Genomic DNA, 20,112 nt, shown 5'->3' on the forward strand with positions numbered 1-20,112 from the left:
TGTGTGCTGACGTAAAAAAGAAGCAACATCGGGACAGTGCAGAGAAGGCCTTCTTTTGCATTTTACCTATCTAACCCGGATTGGCTTGATAGCCAGGCTTATTTCCTAAAATAGAAAGGTTTTACATCAATTTATTTTTTTGAGAGTAGGTAAACAAAAAGAAAACGATAAAATAGTCTTGAGCCAAATATGAGCAGATAGTGATATAACAAAGTTTATTGAGGGAATTTTTTATTGTTATAGCATGGGAATTTGATTGTGATTTCAGTCCAGAAGCTGTCGGAATTTGGTTATATTTTTATATACTGTCGTGGAAAAGATGATGTACAAAATTCAATGGAATTTTAAAATTAATTTTTAGTTATTTTGAATGAATTAAAATAAGCTTTTTTGTATATTTTCAGCGTTAGTGATAACATAACTAATGGCTGTTTCATGGCCTAAAAGACTGTAATTTTTAGAACAGCTGAAAGATCAATTGAGTTAGTGACCCCCGGGTTCAATAAGATTAATCATGCTTTTTTTTGTGTGGTTATACAGCTGCTGCTTTATGTGCTGGAGGAAGATGTGTATAACAAAGCAAAGTGGTCTACAAATTGTAGTGAGTTATTAAAGGTGTGCTAAATGGCCACTGCACGTGAGCCCAGGCTAGAGGCTAAAGTTTTGGGCATGACAAAGCTGATCTTCCTACACACACTATGATTGGCAAAGGTAAATGCAGTGCTCAGGACTGACTTTACAGGTTCAGTGATTGAAGACTAATTGGAGCATAAGGGGTAGCAGTCTGCAGGATGGGTCTAGTAAGAGGAGGGTATTACATCATGGCACTGAGGGTGGCTGGTCCTGTGGTGGGTCATGCATCCTGATGGATTGAGTGGGGACCTAGTTAAGTCAACTGTTCTTAAAACCTAGTTGTTCAGATGCTTGCAGAATAATTTGGGTGAATTTCTCTGCAATGATCCAAAGACATCCCTTAGGTTTAAAAAGAAAAGTGCAATGCCATTGAATTTCTGGGAAAATGCAGTGCACTTTGAACTGACATTCCAATTATTTAGATGGTTTTCCAAAATATATCCACAAGATCAAATCTTTTTTACAGAACAGGAGGTCTGCACCTTCTGTCCATTTCTGATGTAAGTTAGGTTGCTACATTAAAGGGTACTGAGAGGAAGACAGACTTAACCAAGGGTGGATGTTACCCAGTGAAGTAACAGAGTCCTGAGAATAGTTTCTCAGCTCACTTAAAAAAGGAACATTGGGCCAGAGGGAGTAGTGCTTTTTTTTTCAAATTTTCTGTCATAAATTAGCAGATTCCTTTATAACTGGCCTGCTTCCATGCACCATGTTTGTACAAGGCAAGGGTTCACGGTGAATGGGTGATATATATGCATGGATAGAAGATTGGTTCATGGACAAAAAGCAGAGTAGGAATAAACAGTTAATTTTCAGTTTGGCAAGCTGTAGTTACTGGGGTGATAAGAAGATCATGGATTGAATCTCAGCTGCTTGCAATCTATACTAACGACAGGTTAATGTACCAGTTGTGTGTATATACAAGTTTTCTGGCGATGCAGCTAGGTGGGAAAGTAAGCTGTGAGGAGAAGACTAAATGATACAGGTGGGTTAACTGCATAGGGCAGAAAACAGCAAATGTGAGCAAATCTGAGGGTTTGAAAAAAAATAAATGTAGAACAGTTGTTAAAATATAGGTGTCCTAACACATGAACCACAAAAAGTTGAATTGCAGTTTATGCAAGTAATTGGGAAGGCAGTGGCGTGTTGGCCTTTATTGAAAAGGGGTCAGAGTTAGGAAGGTTTGCTTTGATTGCACCGGGTTCTGGGGAGAGCATACCTAGGACGATGTGTACAGTTTGGGTGGTCTTGTCTAAGGAAGGATATACATGTCTTGTAAGCAGAGCAAGAAAGGTTTATTAGATTGGACAACCTTTTCGTTCCATGAATCGAGAAGGGTTGAGAGAATGAGAATGATCTGAAGTTTAGTAAATTAGAAGTGATATCATTAAACCATAAGATTCTGAAGGAACGTATGCTGACGGTTGTTTCGTTTGATTGGAGGGTGCAAAACTAGGAGACATAATCTCAGGATAAGGAGTTGAGATCTCGTGGGATTTCTTCATCCAGGTTGTGAATCAGTGGAATTTTCTTTTTCAAAGGAAGTACATATGTTGAGTATGTCAAAGCAAAAATTGATAGATTTTTAGAATCCAGGGAAGTCGACGGATATTAGATGGTAGAGTGTTAAAGGTAGATTTGCCATGATGTTGTCAAATGATGAAGCAGGCTTTTGAGAGTCTGCTGGTTCTCCTTTCTTACATTATTAGGACTTGTTAGTCCACTTGATGAAGTTCAGAGGTATTTTTCTTCCTGCTCTAGTTATTTCACTGCTTTACTTTATAATATTTTTATTCTCAGTGTGCCAGGCTGGACACAAAAAGGACAAATTGAGCAGTTGCTAATTTTGGCTTATTGTGGTAAAATAGGTTTTCATTTGGCTACAGATCTGTGTCACAGTGACAAACTGTTTAATAGAATTCCAACTTAGCTTTAAATCTCCCTAATGTACTTTCTGATTGTTCTTAACGGAAAATTCATGTCCAGCTCTGAATAAGAAAATATCAGTTTTTAAAAAATTTTTAACTAATTTATCAGGGCTGAACGAATGTGAAATACAATCTTGAAGGGTAAAGTGTTAATAGTCTTCTTTGGTGGACAGACTGGGGCACTGGATAACAAAAAAATGTACTTGACAATAGTTTGACTTCTGCAGCAAATTATATCAGGAAGTTTTAGAATGTTTTTCAGGGCTTTAGCAAGTACAGATACAGACCCATTGGTAGATCTTAAGTAAAGAATGGTGGAACTGTTTAGAACTTGGTACCCAGGCAGCCTGGCACAGCAGTTACATGTTTTGATACATCAACATCTTGTTGGTCTAGACGATTCACAGATAGCCCGGCAGGTGGGAAGATGGTTAATCAGTGAGGTTGGTTTTGGGAGGCTCCAAGGCCAAGTGGTATTGATTTTAATATTTGCACAGCTTCATTCATCTGGGCAGTCGCATAGGAGTGAGATTATGAGAATCCAGGATTAAACCAGAAAGGGAGAAAATTGATGTGGAATTAGAAACAGTGAAAAACAGCTGTATGCCCTTGAGTTGTTAAATTGGACCACTGGTTTCAGTTATGTATTTTGAGGAAAAGAAGTTAAGGCGTAGATAATGTAATGAAATGATTATATTCCGAGAAGTGGTGTAAGCTAGGAAACAATCCTGATGATGAGTAACTTCAAGTCTGTGGAAAGGACGTCTTGCAGTATAGCAAATCCCATTGCACTATGTATAGTAGCACAGTATTAACTTTATGTACCAGCAATCCAGAAATTTAGACTGATGATAGAAAAAATGAGTTCAAAATTCATTGTAGCAGTGTTTAAATTCAACTAACTAGATCAAATCTGGAATAAAAATTAATATATTTAATAATGACCATAAACTGCTGGGTTGTCATAAAAATAACTGGTTTAATAAAGCTCTCGAGGAATGAAATCTACAGTATCTACCTACTCAGCCATATTTTGATTCCATAACCAGCACAATGTGGTTTGTTCTTTACTGACCATTAAAGAAGTTGTACCCCAGAATTAGAAATCAGAATCAGATTTATTATCACTGACTTGTATGACAAGAAATTTGTTGTTTGGTGGCAGCAGTACAGTGCAAAGATATAAAATCACTAACAAAAATAAATAAATATAGTGACGAGGTGGCATTCATGGACTGTTCAAAAATCTGATGGCCGAGGAGAAGAAGCTGTTTCTGAAGCTTGGTTTGAGGTTTAGGCATTAAATAATGACAATTGTAGCAATATCATCATCTACTGAGTGGGTAAGTTAAACAAGATGTACATGAGCTTATTGTGGCTCGTTATCTCATTTTTTTTTTGCACTATTTATTTATTTTGTAATTTATAGTAATTTTATGTCTTTGTACTGTATTGCTGCTGCAAAACAATAAATTTCATGACATACAAATTAGTAATAATAAATCTGATTCTTTTTGAGCCTTATGACTGTTATTAAATTATACCTATTTACAATAAATCAAATAAAATTGTGGAATTCACTGTAGTACCAGTTGCTCCTTGGCCATGTCTATTAATTATACTATAACTTGCTTTCTAATAAATGTGACTTTGTACCTTTTAAGATTACAATTCCCATTACCCTTCACAGAAATGAAGCACAATTTGTCCCATTAATATTTACATTGTGACAAATGTATGAAAATAATAAATTAGATATTAAAAACCTTTTATAAAGCTAACATTTCTACTACAGTGCCCAGTCTTCGATAAGTTTGTTTTTATTGCTATCTTTGGGGCATTTCATGAATTTTATTTCTAGATTGGTTTTAATTTCATCCAAAGTAATCCATACCAGGGAAGCCCTATTTCATGTGTGACCTCAGACTTTCAGGGTTGGTAGACGGATCATTAAGAGGATTTGAATAGCGGGGTAAAGGCTTCACTGTCATACTCTGTCTTGCCTTCACTTCTCATCTAACACACACAATGCCCCCTTTATTTCAGGGGTGCAAACATTGATTTAGTGAATCCAGTCTCCAATGTGACTGGATTTATTCATTGCAGGAGCAAAACTGTATGTTCAGCCTTCCTGGTCTTAAACGGTCTTGTGAACAAATGCTGCTCAGCTATTGAATTACATCCACTTCTTCAACAAAATATCCATAATATGTTCTGAGTAAATCATTCAAATGAAATGTTTAGCTCTTTAATTTTGTATCTTATCATCTATATTTAATCTTATATCAGCTCTCATATCTGTAATAGTTCAGAGTGCAAAAACTGTTTTGAATGCTTCATTTTACTTCAGTGTATCACTGACTATCCATTGATTGAATACCTGGTCTATGCTTCAGAGGTGGCACAGTGGAACAGCTTGTAGAGCTGCTCCCTCACAGCTTTAGAGACCTGGGTTCAATCCTGACCTCAGGTGCTATCTGTGTGGAGTTTACATGTTTTTCCTGTGACTTTGTGGGTTTCTTTTGGGTCTTCTGGTTTCCTCCCACATCACTGAAGATGAATGGGTTGGTAATTCTAAATTGCCATTGTAAACTGTCCCCAGTGTCTAGATCTGTGGTAGAATCAGGTGTGGCAGGGGGGTGTTGATGGAAATCTGGGGAGAATAAAATGGGATTAGTGTAGTTAGGTGCTTGAAGGTCAGTGTGGACCTAGTGTGCCGAATGATCTATTTCGGTGATGTCTGATTCTATGTTTATGGAGGGTCATCTACTCCGGGGTTAAAATTATTTGATTCTTGAGTATTTTAATTTCAAGATCAGTTATAGTGTACTGTTCTGTATAATCACCAATCTCATGTGATTGGAAGTCAAATCTAACACCATTGAAACCATTAAAGAATGAGATTAATTTGAGATTAACAACCTTTTTTTCTTGTTCACTAAAGTTGAATTAAAATGAGAAAGTTGCAGCTTGCTTTTTGGAAACTTCTGTGATTTGAAATTGTCCTCAACCAACTATACTGGTGATAGTTGTGGTAGCAAAGTTTGCATTGGTGATGATGTTCATGGGCTTCTGAGGAAGAAAGAAAATTGCACCCACAGAAAATTTTCTGGTACAAGTGAATACATCTTAATCTACTGTATCTTAAAGACTACGTGTTAACAGTTTCCCCATTATCTGCTAATTCCTTCCCTCATCATCCTTGTCTGCAATCGAACAACTTGCTCGAATATTATTTCATAGACACCGATTGTCCTTTGATCCAAAGGTGGGTGGAATGGACAGTTTTTCATACATGAGCACGGTGAATGTTAACAGGCTGTTTGGAGATAGCGTGACGACTAAGCTGTTCCTGTTGATACCCATCGTTCAAACATGCAAATGGTCTTGGGTATTCTGGCCAGCTATTTATCTCTCTGAGACACTGAGGTCAGTTATAAAATCCTGTCACCCCTAGCTCGGGTAAGAAAGCTGAGCACAACCTTAGAATCATACTTGGGATCTTCGTAATATGAGAGGTTTGTGGGGCACTTATTCTATATCTACAGTATCTGAGTCTTGAGGAACTAAGTATGTTTTATAACTTTACAGCCATGTGGTTGAACTTAACAGATTTTCTTCCCAACATCCCATACAATTGAGGTAAAGGACAGTTTGTCCAGATTTGTATAAAAGTGGTCAACTCTGATTGTTAAATATGAGTTTCTCAGTAAGGTCTTAGGTTAATATGTTCCTCCTGCCGATGAGTCAACAATTTTAACTAAGAGGCCTATGTATAAGAATCTCTTTCACTTTTGCCTAACCCATTTTTAGTGGAACTTATTCTGAAGAGAATGTCTGTTGGCAAGACTTGTTCAGACGTAAGACTAACTGTTGGCTACCTGGCCAGTTATCCTTAGATTTTAACTTGTGTTTTTAATGTACGTTGCAGGTATATACGGTCAGAGCGGTCAGTAATTTTAATAAACTTCTGCCTGTCAATCATTTCATCAAATGCACTCATCCTGATAGGACAAACTCAGACAAGAAATAAAGTAAGTGATGTATTTTTAACGGAAAACCACATATCTATGTTGATAAGTGAGTATTTTAGATGTTTAACCATATAACTTACGCCCTGTTATTTTCAGATATTCAAGATAAAATGAAGAGTTAAGTAACAGGAATCTGGACAGATAGTTGTGGTTTGTTAACATTTGAAGGTGTCAGCCTTAGCTTGGGAGATTATGGGTTCAACTCCCCTTCAGAAATTTAGGGACAATGCAATCCTGAGGGAATACTGCATTCTTGGATATGTTGTCTTTCAAATGAGATGTTAAACTGAGAACCTGCTTCTTGGATGAATGTAAGAGATCCAGTGAAGAAGAGCAGAGAAATCTCCCTGAGCCTCCCAACAAATATCTCTGAGACATCATCAAAAAGAGATGGTTTCTTCAATTACTTAATTTTTTTGTAAATTGGCTGCTGCATTTCTTTAAATTACAACATTGTGCTTAAAAGAATGAATTGATTGTGAAGAACTTTGGGACAGTCCTAAAGTCATGAAAGGCACTATACAAATGCAACTTGTTTCTTCCGTTTCCTCTAAAGGAAACTTGCATTTACAAAATTTTTGAAAAGGGCTCCAAAGGATCTTCAAGCACTTCATTCATGCTGAATTCCTTTTGAAGTAGTCCACGAACCATTGTTTATGATGGCACATAGGGAACACAATTTGCATGTCACTAAATTTCATGGGAGCTAGCAGATAAATTTATCACTTATCACATAGTAGTTATGTTTTCTGTAGGAGGAAGCCCAATTTCATCACATTCTCTGTGATGGCATCAACAGCATTTGAGTCTTCTAGACAATCTTGGTTTCCGCTCTGTCTCAGACATTCCTTCTGTTGTCCCCGTGACCACCCATTCTATACGACTTAAGACATGACTATTTTCTCACTTTTCATGAAAGGATCATCAACCTGAAATGTTAACTCTGTTTCCCTCTGCATATCTCCAGCATTTTCTATTTTCAATGCAATTCAGTCTTTTACTTCTGCCTTATCCAGCAGAATCTAACCTCGTGACTTTTATTTTCAGAGAATAGTGCATTTGACAATAATGGCAGACCTTCAGACTAGCTCTGGGTCACCGGTTTTGTTTACGTGCACCATTTCTGGTCCACCCTCCTTACTCTGTAAGGAGATGATCTGGGCATCCTTGACTTTCTTTGTTGTTTAAGTTTAACCTGATCCATCAAAAGTGTATCATTCTACAGTGTAAAGATTCACCATTAGCCAGATGCTGAGAAGGTTCATTTATAATTTTGGGGAGACAAGTTTAGCATTAGGAGCACATGACTTCTTCCAAAAAAGAAGTAAAGATCAAAAATCAAACAAATTAAACCCAAGAATAAAGAACATTTTCTGTTTTTACTTTAGCTTGTCAATAATTGCTGAATTTATTTCTACCTACTGTTGTGTAATGAGAGAATGATTTAAAAAGTTTTATGTACTATAATCGTTTGCTGATTTGCAACTTGAAGACTTGTGCATTTGTGCAGAAATCCTGTGGTTGTGTCAGTTCATCCTAGCCTAGTGTGGTCCAACATTGAGGAAGCATTGCATTGCAGAAACTCCCCACTCTTTATGCTGGGAATTCACTTGAACAATATGCAACAGTTTGGACAGGGGCAAATTCTCTGGTCATTGCAGTGGAGAGAAACGAAAAATATTTCTAAATTTACTGTTTGTATTTTTAGTAATACAAACTGTAAAAACATTACACATTTTTAACAGTACTTGAATATTTCTGAATGTCGGAAATATTCAGAGTTTTGACAGCTGACTGGGCACCAATCTGAGTCTATTTCAGCTGTTTTTGGACAGGGCTTATTCTACAAATACCTCACTTCTACCCCATCATCCCATAACAGTGCTCAAGACTTTTTCTTACTGCTGATTCCCACCAAAGAAACCATACAAGGTAAATCTATTTTGTTAGGTGAGTGGTAAGTACAGGCAGTGAACTGCTGGATTGCAAATACTGGATCAATGTTAATCAAATCCAGCACTGTAAAAAGTAAAATACTGATGTCATTGAAAGTCAGAACTAAAAGCAGAAAATTCTGGGAATATTCAGCAGGTCCAGAACATCTGTGGAAAAATAAAATTAATGAATCAAGTTGATGACCTCTCAGAACATTTTCAGTGTGCAAATGGATTTCCAGGCCTGGGAGATGTAATTTGGAATGAACAAATTAGGCTTTGATTGCCCAAACTAACATCTCTGGAGCTCATTTTGTTATCTGATTTGCCTAGAAATCTATCCCAGACCAATAGCATTACATGTGGCAGTCATTGAGCCAACAATTTGTACTCTGCCCATGAAATTATGAATTTTGGAAGGCTAGTACGATCTGGTGATAGTGTACTGACTGCTACTTACCAGGGAAGTGGGTTAAAATTAAAGTTGCCTACAACACTTACAGCCCCAGTCATACTTGGATCAGCTAACCCACGTGCAGCACAATACAGGTTATTATACATGTGTGACTTGTTGTTCAAACATATCTGTAAATGGAGTGATTCTATACTCCCAATATCAGGCTTGAAATCTTATCTCCATCTGCTTCCATGAGTGAAGAATTCCATCCATCCACACAACAGCATTAACTCGTTTATTCTTAGACATATTAACTGATCTCTCAGCAAAGTGCCTTCAAAACCCTGTTTCTGTAGCTCCCTTCTACTTGTTAAATGATTTTGTTCTTGAGGATTGCAATATCAGATGCTATCTTTCAAATTTGTTCCCTTTTCTCCACTCTCAAAGTTGCCAAAGATGCTGAGGGTCATCCGTTGCTCCATCCAATTGGCCTTTGCACATACATAAAGATGGTGAATGTTAGCACATTGATCGGCTGTTTAAAGTCAATAGCCAACTTGGAATCCATCTGTAACCATTATCTTTGAAATTATGCTTTTCTGCAGAGGCCCTGTGATTTGAAAGAGAGAAAGAATTTCCAATTAAGGCATATTTCACAATATTGTGATGTTCAAACTGCTTTAAGGCCATTTTGGAAATACATTTTTAAATCTTGTTACTGTTGTCATGTAGGGAACCAGTGTGCCAACACTGAGCATTGCAACTCCTCCAAAAATCAACAGGACCAACTAAGTTGTTTAGCTGTTTGAATGATTGCTGTTGCCTTGAACGCAGGGAGAACTTGCCGGTTCCTCTTTGAACATGCATTGGGATCTTTATTCTCAGTGAGAGGGTAGGCACTAGTTCATTTCAGTGTCTCATTGAAAAGGCAGCATCTCCAACAGTGCAGTACTTCCAGGGTTGCACTGCAGTATCAGCTTTAATTATGTGTTTATAACTTTGAAGTGCAAACTTTTTGACTTTGAACACATAATCTGACTCAAAGGGTTTTAGTGAACCAAGGCGGACACCTGCAAATATAACCAACTAATGTCAGATAAGGATGTAAATTGTATCCAATCCATCTGGTCTGCATGGCTGAGAATTACTCTAAAGGGCACATTTATCTGCTGTGCTATTGTGGAGAAATTTTTAAACCTAAAAATTCGGCAACAATATGGGGACATGTTACAGCATTGCTGCAAACATTGCAAGGTTGGTGTTGATGGTTAAGTATGGCCAAGAATTTCCAAAGTTTTGGAAGATAAAATTGATTGCAACTATGTGCTAACACAACCACAATACTTGAGGCATCTGTCAGATAAGGGAAGTAAGCACATTATATGCACGTTACATGGACAGGAAAGCTTTTATTTCTCAAAGGAGATCATTCAAAGAGGTCAGTATTGCAATTCTTTGCGATTTTAGATGCAATTTTAAGGCTGGAAATGCTGTGGGGGAGAATTCAAGGTATATTCAACTTATACATTTCATACCATATAATTTTAAAATTCCTGAATCCTGTCTCTACCTTTCCCTAATTATTGCCAGTTTCCAATGCTTATTGAAATGAATAGCTAATGGTCTACCAAATCCACCTTGAGATTGCTGTATTTAGTGAATGAATAATCTAACTTGGCTGTGCTTCAAAGCCAACTGGCCAATTTTGTCTGTGATTCAGAAGGCCTCATTCAAGCATTGTATTTCCAATTTATTAATGTGTTTGCCAGGATTCAACAATGTAAACACTTTGCTAAGTTCTAACATTTATTTCTAATTTAATGTGGGTAACATTCCTGCTAACAAATGAACCTCTGATTTAAAGCAGTAATAAGTGCAGTAGGATTCTGCAAGTCTCTTTTGTATTTCACTTCCTCCATTCACCTCCTTCCTCCCACCCCATCTGACCCACTTCAGTTTTAAATTGTTTGATTTCCATGTTTTATATCAGTATTTACATTATTTTCCTGACATTTTGTTCTATTTTCTACAGAAAGGATTTCTTTTAAACAAAATGATTAAGAGTCTTAAATCTAGATGAAAGATGATGCACATACTGATTTTTTTTATTCTCTCAAAGACAGTAAACAGGAAGCAATTTGTTAGTCTGCCTCAGTAACCAATGGCCATCTCACCTATTCTGTTCAGTTGCTTTTTGTATTGGGAGATCACCAGGGATTGGCTGCAACAGACTTTCCTGTTTGATCATCAGGAGTGAGAAATGGACAGCCTGTCATGTTCAGCAAAGATTATGAATGTTCGTCAGACTTTAAACAAAAAACATTGATAAGGCTTAAAATTAGAATACCTGTAGATTGTTTGTCAAATGAACAATATTTGCTTTCTCAATCTTTTAGCTCGCCTTCAAAAAGATGGAGGAAATACATTTAGGAGAGATACATTATCCAATTAAATCACAAAGAAATATTGTCCTTAACATTATACTAATGCATCATTTGATATTGGGAATTTATCAAGGTAATCCTAAATGTAGCATGCACAAATCACTTGTGGGACTGACACACTCCTTTGTATATGAGAAAGTATCTGAAATAGCTACTTACCACACTTTTGGTCAAAATGACATGCATTCACGGGCCTGTGCAGCATTGAGTGGCAGGTAGTGCTTGATTGCAACTTGTGGGAAAAAGAAGTCCCTTCCCACCCCGGTAACTTAATGGAAACTGACAAGGTGTGAAATTTCCCTGTCCTCCACAGGAGTCTTGCGGTGCTCCATCGGTTCCCTGGGATAACAGGCTGATTGTTGTGGTCACATTTTTAAAGTGCTTCGCAGGCTGCATTACTTAAAATAGATTAATTTGTGTTGAACCAAATTTAATTATTTTAAGAAAAAAATCAGAACCAATCATAAAAGTCAAACTGGGAGTGTTTCAATTTTGCTTATTTGCATTAGTCATTTACAGTCAAGGATCTTTTGGATCGCACACCCAAAATTACTGCACTAAAACTCCAGTGAACTAATTTACACTTTAGCATTCAAACTCTTCAGGTGAATAATTTCTGACTGTTTCTGGTCTTCGATAGTTGCTTCTACTTTCAGTACCCTCGGACTCAGCACCTGCTAACAGCAGGGATTGCTGTGCACAGTGTTTCATTGAAAAGAATTCTTATTATCACACAGCTGCAAAATGACATTGACCTGAATGCATATAGTCCTTGTGCATTGGCAAATTTGGCACTTTCACTCTTCATTTAAACCACCATTTCACTGCTTTAGTTGATGTGCTGACAAACAGTATGACTTAGGCTCTTGTCAGGACACCAGAGTCTCTGCAGAGCTGTGCAAGGCTCCATCAGTATCTCATGTCAGTTGATTGATTGTTATAAAGTGTTGAAAGCTAATGTCAATTTAAAATGAAAAAGTTCAAATTGGACCACTGGCAAAATAATACTTCCTTCAAAATTCTTATGGTTCAATTTTCAGGGGTTTGAAGCTAACAAGGTTTCAGGATACCTCTCCGAGTGATTTAATGCTAATACTTGGCATATTATTGATGCATGCCAAAATGAAAATTGCCCATAGTACCTTGGTGGGAATTGCATATCAATTGTGATTTCTGTGCCTCAGGAAAATTCATGGCAATTTTGCAATGCTGGACATGTACCTTGAGATTTTATGAGAAATAAGCAGTGCCTAGATAGTGTATTAGAACTCAACAAAGAATAGTGTACTTAAAATTAGGCTTAAGTAGGAACTGTGGATTGAAAATGATCTTGTATGAGGGTTGTGGTAGAAATTACACTGTGGGATATCTATCTTTCCAGAATGTTCTAGTAGGAACCAAGAAAGATTAGATCCTACTGAATGTTGGACTAGAACAGGGGCTGCACAATGACACCTGTGCTGGGAAGCAGTCAACTAATCTTTCTGCAAGGAGTCATGAGTATTCACATGGCCAAGAGCAGACCTTTCTGTGTTGGATTTTCTACAGGGAATGCACAATGACAGCATATCTGAATCAACGGCTTAATGGGAGTCTAACAGCTGGTAATTTTTTCCCCAAATGGATTTCAGTGGAGATTGAAACTGGGATATATGATTTTTATTAAGGACTGAATAATGCACCAACAATTTTGCACAAAAACAGAAATGCTTGGAAATATTCAGCAGATCAGCATCTGTGGGAAGTGAAACAGAGTCAACATTTCAGGTCAAAGACCTTTCATCAGAACAGATGAAATGTTAACTCTTTCTTTCTTCATAGATGGTGCCTGAAGTACTGACTATTTCCAGCATCTTCTGTTTTGATATTTGGGAAAGGCATGGTGATTACTCCTTGTCATTTCAATTTATCAAATATCCAGGAAGGTAGAACTTCCCCAGCTGATTAATTAACATCCAAAATACAAAGTTGGGGTTGCTGTGATTGGAAGAATGATTTGATTGATTTCATTAAGCAGTTTACTAGTTGCTGTTTCATTGTTTTTCTTGACAGGTGATCTGTACCCTTGTCGCAGCATTTCTGCATTTCTTCTTCCTGTCATCATTCTGCTGGGTCCTGACAGAGGCCTGGCAGTCATACATGGCCGTCACAGGAAGATTGCGAAACCGAATCATTCGGAAGCGTTTTCTTTGTCTTGGATGGGGTTAGTTGCATACCTTTACCTTGTATCTTACATCTTTTGACCTCCATTACTGTTTTACATAGTGGCCCTGTCTCTTTCATTCTCCTGTGAGGCTGAAGCACCTTCAACAGGTTTGTTGTAGGGCAGTAAGGTCAATGTGCTGACCCTGACAGATTCTGTTTAATTCATCAGGAGCCTCTCACAGCCAGTGTTACTTCCAAGAAAACTGTGACTGTTGCCTTGAGTAATTTCAAAGTGATTCAAAGAGTTTTGGCTTCACCTGGACATAGTCATTCGAATTATGGAAGTGTGTTTGTGCGAGCATGAAATTTTAGTTTTTCTGGCTATGGGCACCTCTCAGATGTGGACAAGTAATGGCCGCAAGGATTATTTTGAGATAAATCTAGAAACGATGCACCTCAGAAGGTCATTTGACTCATTGATTCTTTACTAGCTTTCATAAGGACGTTTCAGTTAGCCCCATTCTCCATCTCTTATCCTGTATCATTGAATTTTTTTTAAGTCCTTATCCCACTCCTTTTTGAGAACCATGGTTAAATCTGTGTCCATCACTCTTTTAATCAGTGTATTCAGTGCACAACAAGGCTTCACCCCATGCTTCAGTTGGTTCTTCAAGATGCCAATGGGAACATTTTTCTTTTCTTTTATCTACACCCTTAATAATTTGAACACTTTTACCAAAGCTCCCCTCAACTTTTTCTGCTTTAAGAACACCCCCAGCTTCCTCAGTAAATATTTCACAAGATATATTGTCAGAATGAAAGTATCATTGTACACTGATTTTCTACACTGCAGAGCATTAGTCAGGATGCTAATTCATGCCTGCTGGTTTAAAACTGAGTGTTAAAGCAATTTTTTTGATTCATGTATTTTTTTAAATATCTGTTATGAGTACAGGTCATCCCTGGGTAATGAACGGGTTCTGTTTTTATAAACATTTATAAGTCGATTTTGTCCGTAAGTCAGAAAATACACAACAATCACTTGTTGGGATAACTATACCTCTACAGTATTTTAACGAATGGCATCAAAAGCACACAAGTCTGATAAGAAAGAACAATTACTAAAAATGGAGAGAGGGTGGGAACTAGTTCTGCCATTCATTGGAACAAATGCATGCACATACGTAGGAGTTTTGAATGTAATAATATTATGGGAGCTCATTTGTGTGTGGGGGTGTCCATTAGTTGGATGTTTGTGACCCAGGGATGGCCTGAAACAGTGCAGCAACGTAGTCAGTAGGTCTTGCAGAAGGAAGTATGTTACGCAAGAGAACTTGAAGGTAATATTGTTCCCATATAGCCAGTTTTTCAATGTTGTTGGTTAAAATCCTGGTCCTCCCAATCGAACATCATGTGGGAACACACTATACCCATGGACTGTCACTTGATCCCCGTTGAGACATATTAGAGCTGAGATTAAAGTCATGAAGTACAATGCTCTATCCTTCCACCTGTGGGGCTGACCACTGGAATAGTCCTCAAGCTCTCAAGAAGATGGTCTTTCTGACTATTTTTATTTTCGTCATGGTTGCTTTCTGACTCAGTTGAGAATTTGTAGCATTGAAAAGAAATATTCCGAGTTCAATTTCTGGAACTTTACAAAAAAACAAATCTTAAATTAGGCACATGAATATGCAGAAAATGGAGGGATGTGGACAATGTGCAGGCAGAGGGATTAGTTTCATTCGGCACCATTTGCTTAATTTGTTCGGCACATCATCGAAGGCTGCAGGGCCTGTTCCTGTGCTGTACTGTTCTCTGTTCTAGTATATTGATTTCCCAGTAATTCTTCTTCCATCATAATCTGTTCTTTAGACCAGCCACCATTTTCTCTCACCCATTTAGGTTTAACTGGTTGAGTGGATAGAGAGGAAGAAGGTATTCCTTCACAGTTGGCCATCTGAAGGCTTGTAAAATATGTTAATTACCCACAAACTTTCTCTGTATTAGTGAAACATCTCTGCTAATGAGCGTCTCCACGAATGCCCACTTGCTATTTATACTTCCACAGATTTGTGCAGTTTATGCAAAACAAGAAAATCTGCACATGACAGGATGAAGCAGTCTGCTTGTTTGGCACCCCGTCCACTAGCTTAAGTGTCCATTCTGCTCGTCGATGGTATAACTTGGCAGTAATGCATCGGAAAGCAGGATGCACTGTGGGACTCGCTGTGACTTTTTAGGTAGCATTTCCCAAACCTGCAACCTCCATGGCTAGAAAGGATAAGTGTATAGTTACATCATCGTCTCTAGACAATAGTCTGCGATACATGAAAAGGTACTTGAAAGTCATGGTATACCTATGTAAATAGTTATGTAGTTATTTCATCAAATTCATGGTATTCCCAAACTAACAGAATGTGGGAGCACCATTATGACATAGAGTGCAGTAGTTTAAGAAGAAAGGATATCACCATCTTTTTTCCATTAAATGCTGACCTTACTCGTCACATCCACATCCCAATTATAGACCATAGCACAATATAGCACAGGAACAGGCCCTTTGGCCCACGGTGTTGTGCTGAACTAATTAAGCTAACGGCACCTAATCCCTTCTGCCTGCACGTGGCCCATATCCCTCCATTCTCTGCATATTCATGTGCCTATCTAAAAGCCTATTAAAGGCCTCTATTGTATCTGCCTCCACCACCACCCCTGGCAGCACATTCCAGTCACCCACTGCTCTGCGTTTTAAAATAAAACCTGCCTTGCACACCTCCTTTAAACTTTCCCTCTCTCACTTTAAATTCATGCCCTCTATTTCGACCCTGGGAAATTATGAATAAACAAACACTCACGTGAATAACTTTTCCTGAGGTCCAAAGGCATTTTGAACTCTGTAACCCAGCCATTTGTCCCCAGAGTAATGGCACAGATTTAGCACTCAAAATTGCTTTCATGCTGAGTGTAGCTTGCAGGCTCTGTTGGGATCTTGGTTTTTTTTTGCAATGTAACCTGCATTCTAAATATGGAACACAATAAGTGTGTGTGTGTTCTTTGAGGGTGAAAAGCAAAGTGCATCTCTGCAGCAACATAGAGGCAGTAAAGAAGAAAGGACATAAGAAACTGGTTTTAGTTTAATAGTGCGCTGTATTGTGCTACATTTACTATACAAGACGTTCAGTTTTGCTTCAGTTGTGGTAAGATATTGCTCATTATTGCACTGGTTTTTGAAAACAGGCAAAATACAATTTATAAATGAGTAATGAAATTTGATAGATCCAACTTTGTTTCATCACTGGCAATCAAAACAGTTTTTTAGATACCTAAAATGCATCATTAAATGATTTGCTGCTTTTTTACTCCTATTTTTCTGAAATTTTAATTTAATAAGTTCAATCGAAATGTGTGTCTATATAAACATTGCACATAGGTAAGCATGTAAATGAAACACTTCTCGTAAATTAATGTAGTTTGAAGGTAAATTGTAAGTAATGTGAATTTTGCATCCTTTATTTTGAAAAAGGGCTCACTAATTAAAAGACAAACATATTTTTGCTATTATTATAATACTTGGTCACTTGTTTTTTTTTGTTTGGTTGGTGCAGGTCATGTGGTGCTGTCAAGTTCTGTCATTGTTTTTGCCAGTGTTGCATGCTGAAGGCACTATTTGAGACAAGAATAACTAAATGAGTGGACTGCCTATTTTGACCAGCAGAAATATTACATCTCATCCAGACTTTACTAACTAGAACATAGAACATCATTGCATAGTACAGGCCCTTTGGCCCACGATGTTTGCCAACATTTTATTCTACTCTAAGCTCTATCTAACCCTTCCCTCCCACATAGCCCCCCATTTCTCTATCATTCATGTATCTATCTAAGAGTCTCTTAAATGTCCCTAATGTATCTGCCCCCACAACCTCTACTGGCAGTGTGTTTCACGCAACCACCACCCTCTGTGTAAAAAAAAAAAACTTACCCCTGATATCCCCCTTACCATCTTCCTCCAGTCACCTTAAACTTGTGTCCCCTCATGTTAGCCATTGTCGCCCTGGGGAAAAAGTCTCTGACTGTCCACTCGATCTATGCCTCTTATCATCTTGTACACCTCTATCAAGTCACCTCTCATCCTCCTCCTCTCCAAAGAGAAAAGCTCACTCAACCTGTCCTCATAAGACATGGTCTCCAAACCAGGCAACATCTTGGTAAATCTCCTCTGCACCCTCTCTGAAGCTTCCACATCCTTCCTATAATGAGGCAACCAGAACTGAACACAATACTCCAAGTGTGGTCTAACCAGACTTCTGTAGAGCTGCAACGTCGCCTTGCGGCTCTTGAACTCAATAGCTGACACAAACCTAAGTTCATGGTTTCATTGTTATTAGTTCAGCAATTTTTAATTATGTAAGTCTCACAAACATGAACATATGAATTTGGAGGGGTTGGCCACTCGTCTCTTGAGCCTGTTTCACCATTCACCGCTAACCTTTCACCCCCTTGTTCATCAGGAAACTATCTGTTTTTGCCGTAAAAAAAAATCAAAGATAATGCTCCCACCACCTTTTGTGGAAGAGAACTCCAAGGACTCGTGTCTCTCCAAGAGGGAAAAGAAAATCACCAGACCCCTTTCTTAAATGAGCAACACTTATTTGCTCATTGTAGATTGTTCCATGAGGAAACATTTTCTTCACATCCACCTTGCCAATGTCCACAGGATCTTATATGTTTCAATGAAATATGACTCACTCTCTTAAACTCCAGCCGAGTGTTTCCAGTCATCCCATGTAAGACAACCAACTCATTCCGGGTATCAGTCAAGTAAACCTTTTCTCAGCTGCTTCCAACGTATTAACATCTTTCCCCTAAATAATGGGACCAGTTCTGTACACATTACTCATGTCATGGTACCATCTCTATCGCTGAAGCATAACATGTCTACTTTTGAATTCAATTTTCCTTGCAATAAATAACCACAGTCTATTAGCTTTCCTTATTACTTGCTGTACCTGCACAATAGCCTTCTGAGTATCATGCAATTGGCCATCCAGATTCCTCTGCATCAGAGCTTTTCAGCCTCTCACCAATTAAATAATTAGCTTCTGTTTAATTTTTCCTGCCAAACCTTGCAGTTTCATGTTTTCCCATTTGTGAAACGTTTGCAGAACTAGTTCTTTTTCTCCCTTTTTAAGTTTCTTATGTCCTCTCAACAACTTACTTTTATATGTCAATATAAACTTTTTTTTTATATTTCTAGTTAGCTTTGCTTTAATTTATCCTTATTAATCTTTTAGTCATTCTTTGTCCAATTATATGCTTTTTCTTTAAGTGTGAGCCAATTTTTTTATTCTTTTAGTGAACCACGGATGATCTGTCCTCCACTTGGAATTTTTCTTTTTCATTGGAATATAGATATTCTGTATATTCTGAATGATCCCCTTAAATATCTGTGTCTGCATCCTGATTGGCTGGACCCCTTAAGTGAATGTGCCTTTTCACTTTAGGCAGCTCTGCTTTCATGCCTTCATAATTGCCCTCATTTAGTTTTCTATGTTCTAGTCATGGACCCATTCATCTTTCCAGAAACATGCTTTATACCTATAAAACTGTAACCCAGCAGGGATCTGGTGAAGTGGGGAAAATTAGTTGATCTGTCTCATGTTATCTCATGTTTTCTTGCTATGTGGGAGGCCATTTGGCTCATCAAGTCTCTGCCATCTCTTCGAGCATTCCCATGAATCCTATTCTCCCTCACATGCCCATCAACTCAATCCTGATTCTTCTGCTACCCAACTACACTCGGGTTAGTTTACATTGGCCATTTAACCTACCAGCTGGCATGTCTTTGGGATGTGAGAGGAAACTGGAATACCTGAGGGAAACACCAACAAGTCACAGGGACAACGTGCAAACTCCACACAGACAGCACCAGAGGTCAGGATCAAACCTGGGTTGCTGGACCTGTGAGGCACAAGCATTACCTGCTACATTGGTGCTGTCTATTTTACAAATCCAAATGCAACAAAGGATTGTGAATTGGATTAGAAATCACTGTGAACTGTTATCTTCAGGAAATGAACACATGCATGGAAAACATGCTGCAATAAAATACTATTGATCTCATTGAGTGTGTTCTATCTTAAGTTTGGATGAAGTCCACTCTATCCATGATCCTTCCCATTAATCTCTCAAGAAATGTTTTCTTCAAATATTATTCTACCTTTCTCTTTGTTGTCTCTTCCCTGCCTATGTCCCAATCCCCATGGAACCAAGGACCTCAATGATATCAGTGTCACTCTTTCCTCCAACAATGTTCACAGTTCAGCAGAACATTCTGTTACGGAGCAACCTCATTATGAACTGAGGTATTTGTCTTGTTAATTGGTTTGCAGCATAAATTGAGCTCAGAATTAACCAAGCACTCTAATCATAGCTTATTGTTCACCGGAGAGTGCCAGGGGAAAGTGATACATCTTTCTTACATACAAGGAAAATTAAAACCCTGAGACCAGTGGATGCAGTGACAAGTACTTAGCTTTTAAAAAAAGGCAAATACCGAAATTGCATAACATTTAAAAAGAATAAAAGCTTAGA

At 38.0% G+C, this 20,112-nt stretch overlaps 1 protein-coding gene across 9 annotated transcripts in view; it reads left to right on the forward strand.

Annotated features, from left to right (window-relative positions):
- The window catches only part of adgrb1a (adhesion G protein-coupled receptor B1a), a 410,472-nt gene that overhangs the window by 310,136 nt on the left and 80,224 nt on the right, over positions 1-20,112 (forward strand). For all 9 annotated transcript variants that reach the window (XM_052022801.1, XM_052022802.1, XM_052022803.1 and 6 more), the window contains 2 exons: positions 6,493-6,595; positions 13,423-13,573. In XM_052022801.1, the coding sequence (XP_051878761.1) occupies positions 6,493-6,595; positions 13,423-13,573 (254 nt within the window). The remainder of the gene's footprint in view (positions 1-6,492; positions 6,596-13,422; positions 13,574-20,112) is intronic.

Source organism: Pristis pectinata, chromosome 9 (genome assembly GCF_009764475.1).
Source record: "Pristis pectinata isolate sPriPec2 chromosome 9, sPriPec2.1.pri, whole genome shotgun sequence".
Classification (NCBI taxonomy): domain Eukaryota; kingdom Metazoa; phylum Chordata; class Chondrichthyes; order Rhinopristiformes; family Pristidae; genus Pristis; species Pristis pectinata.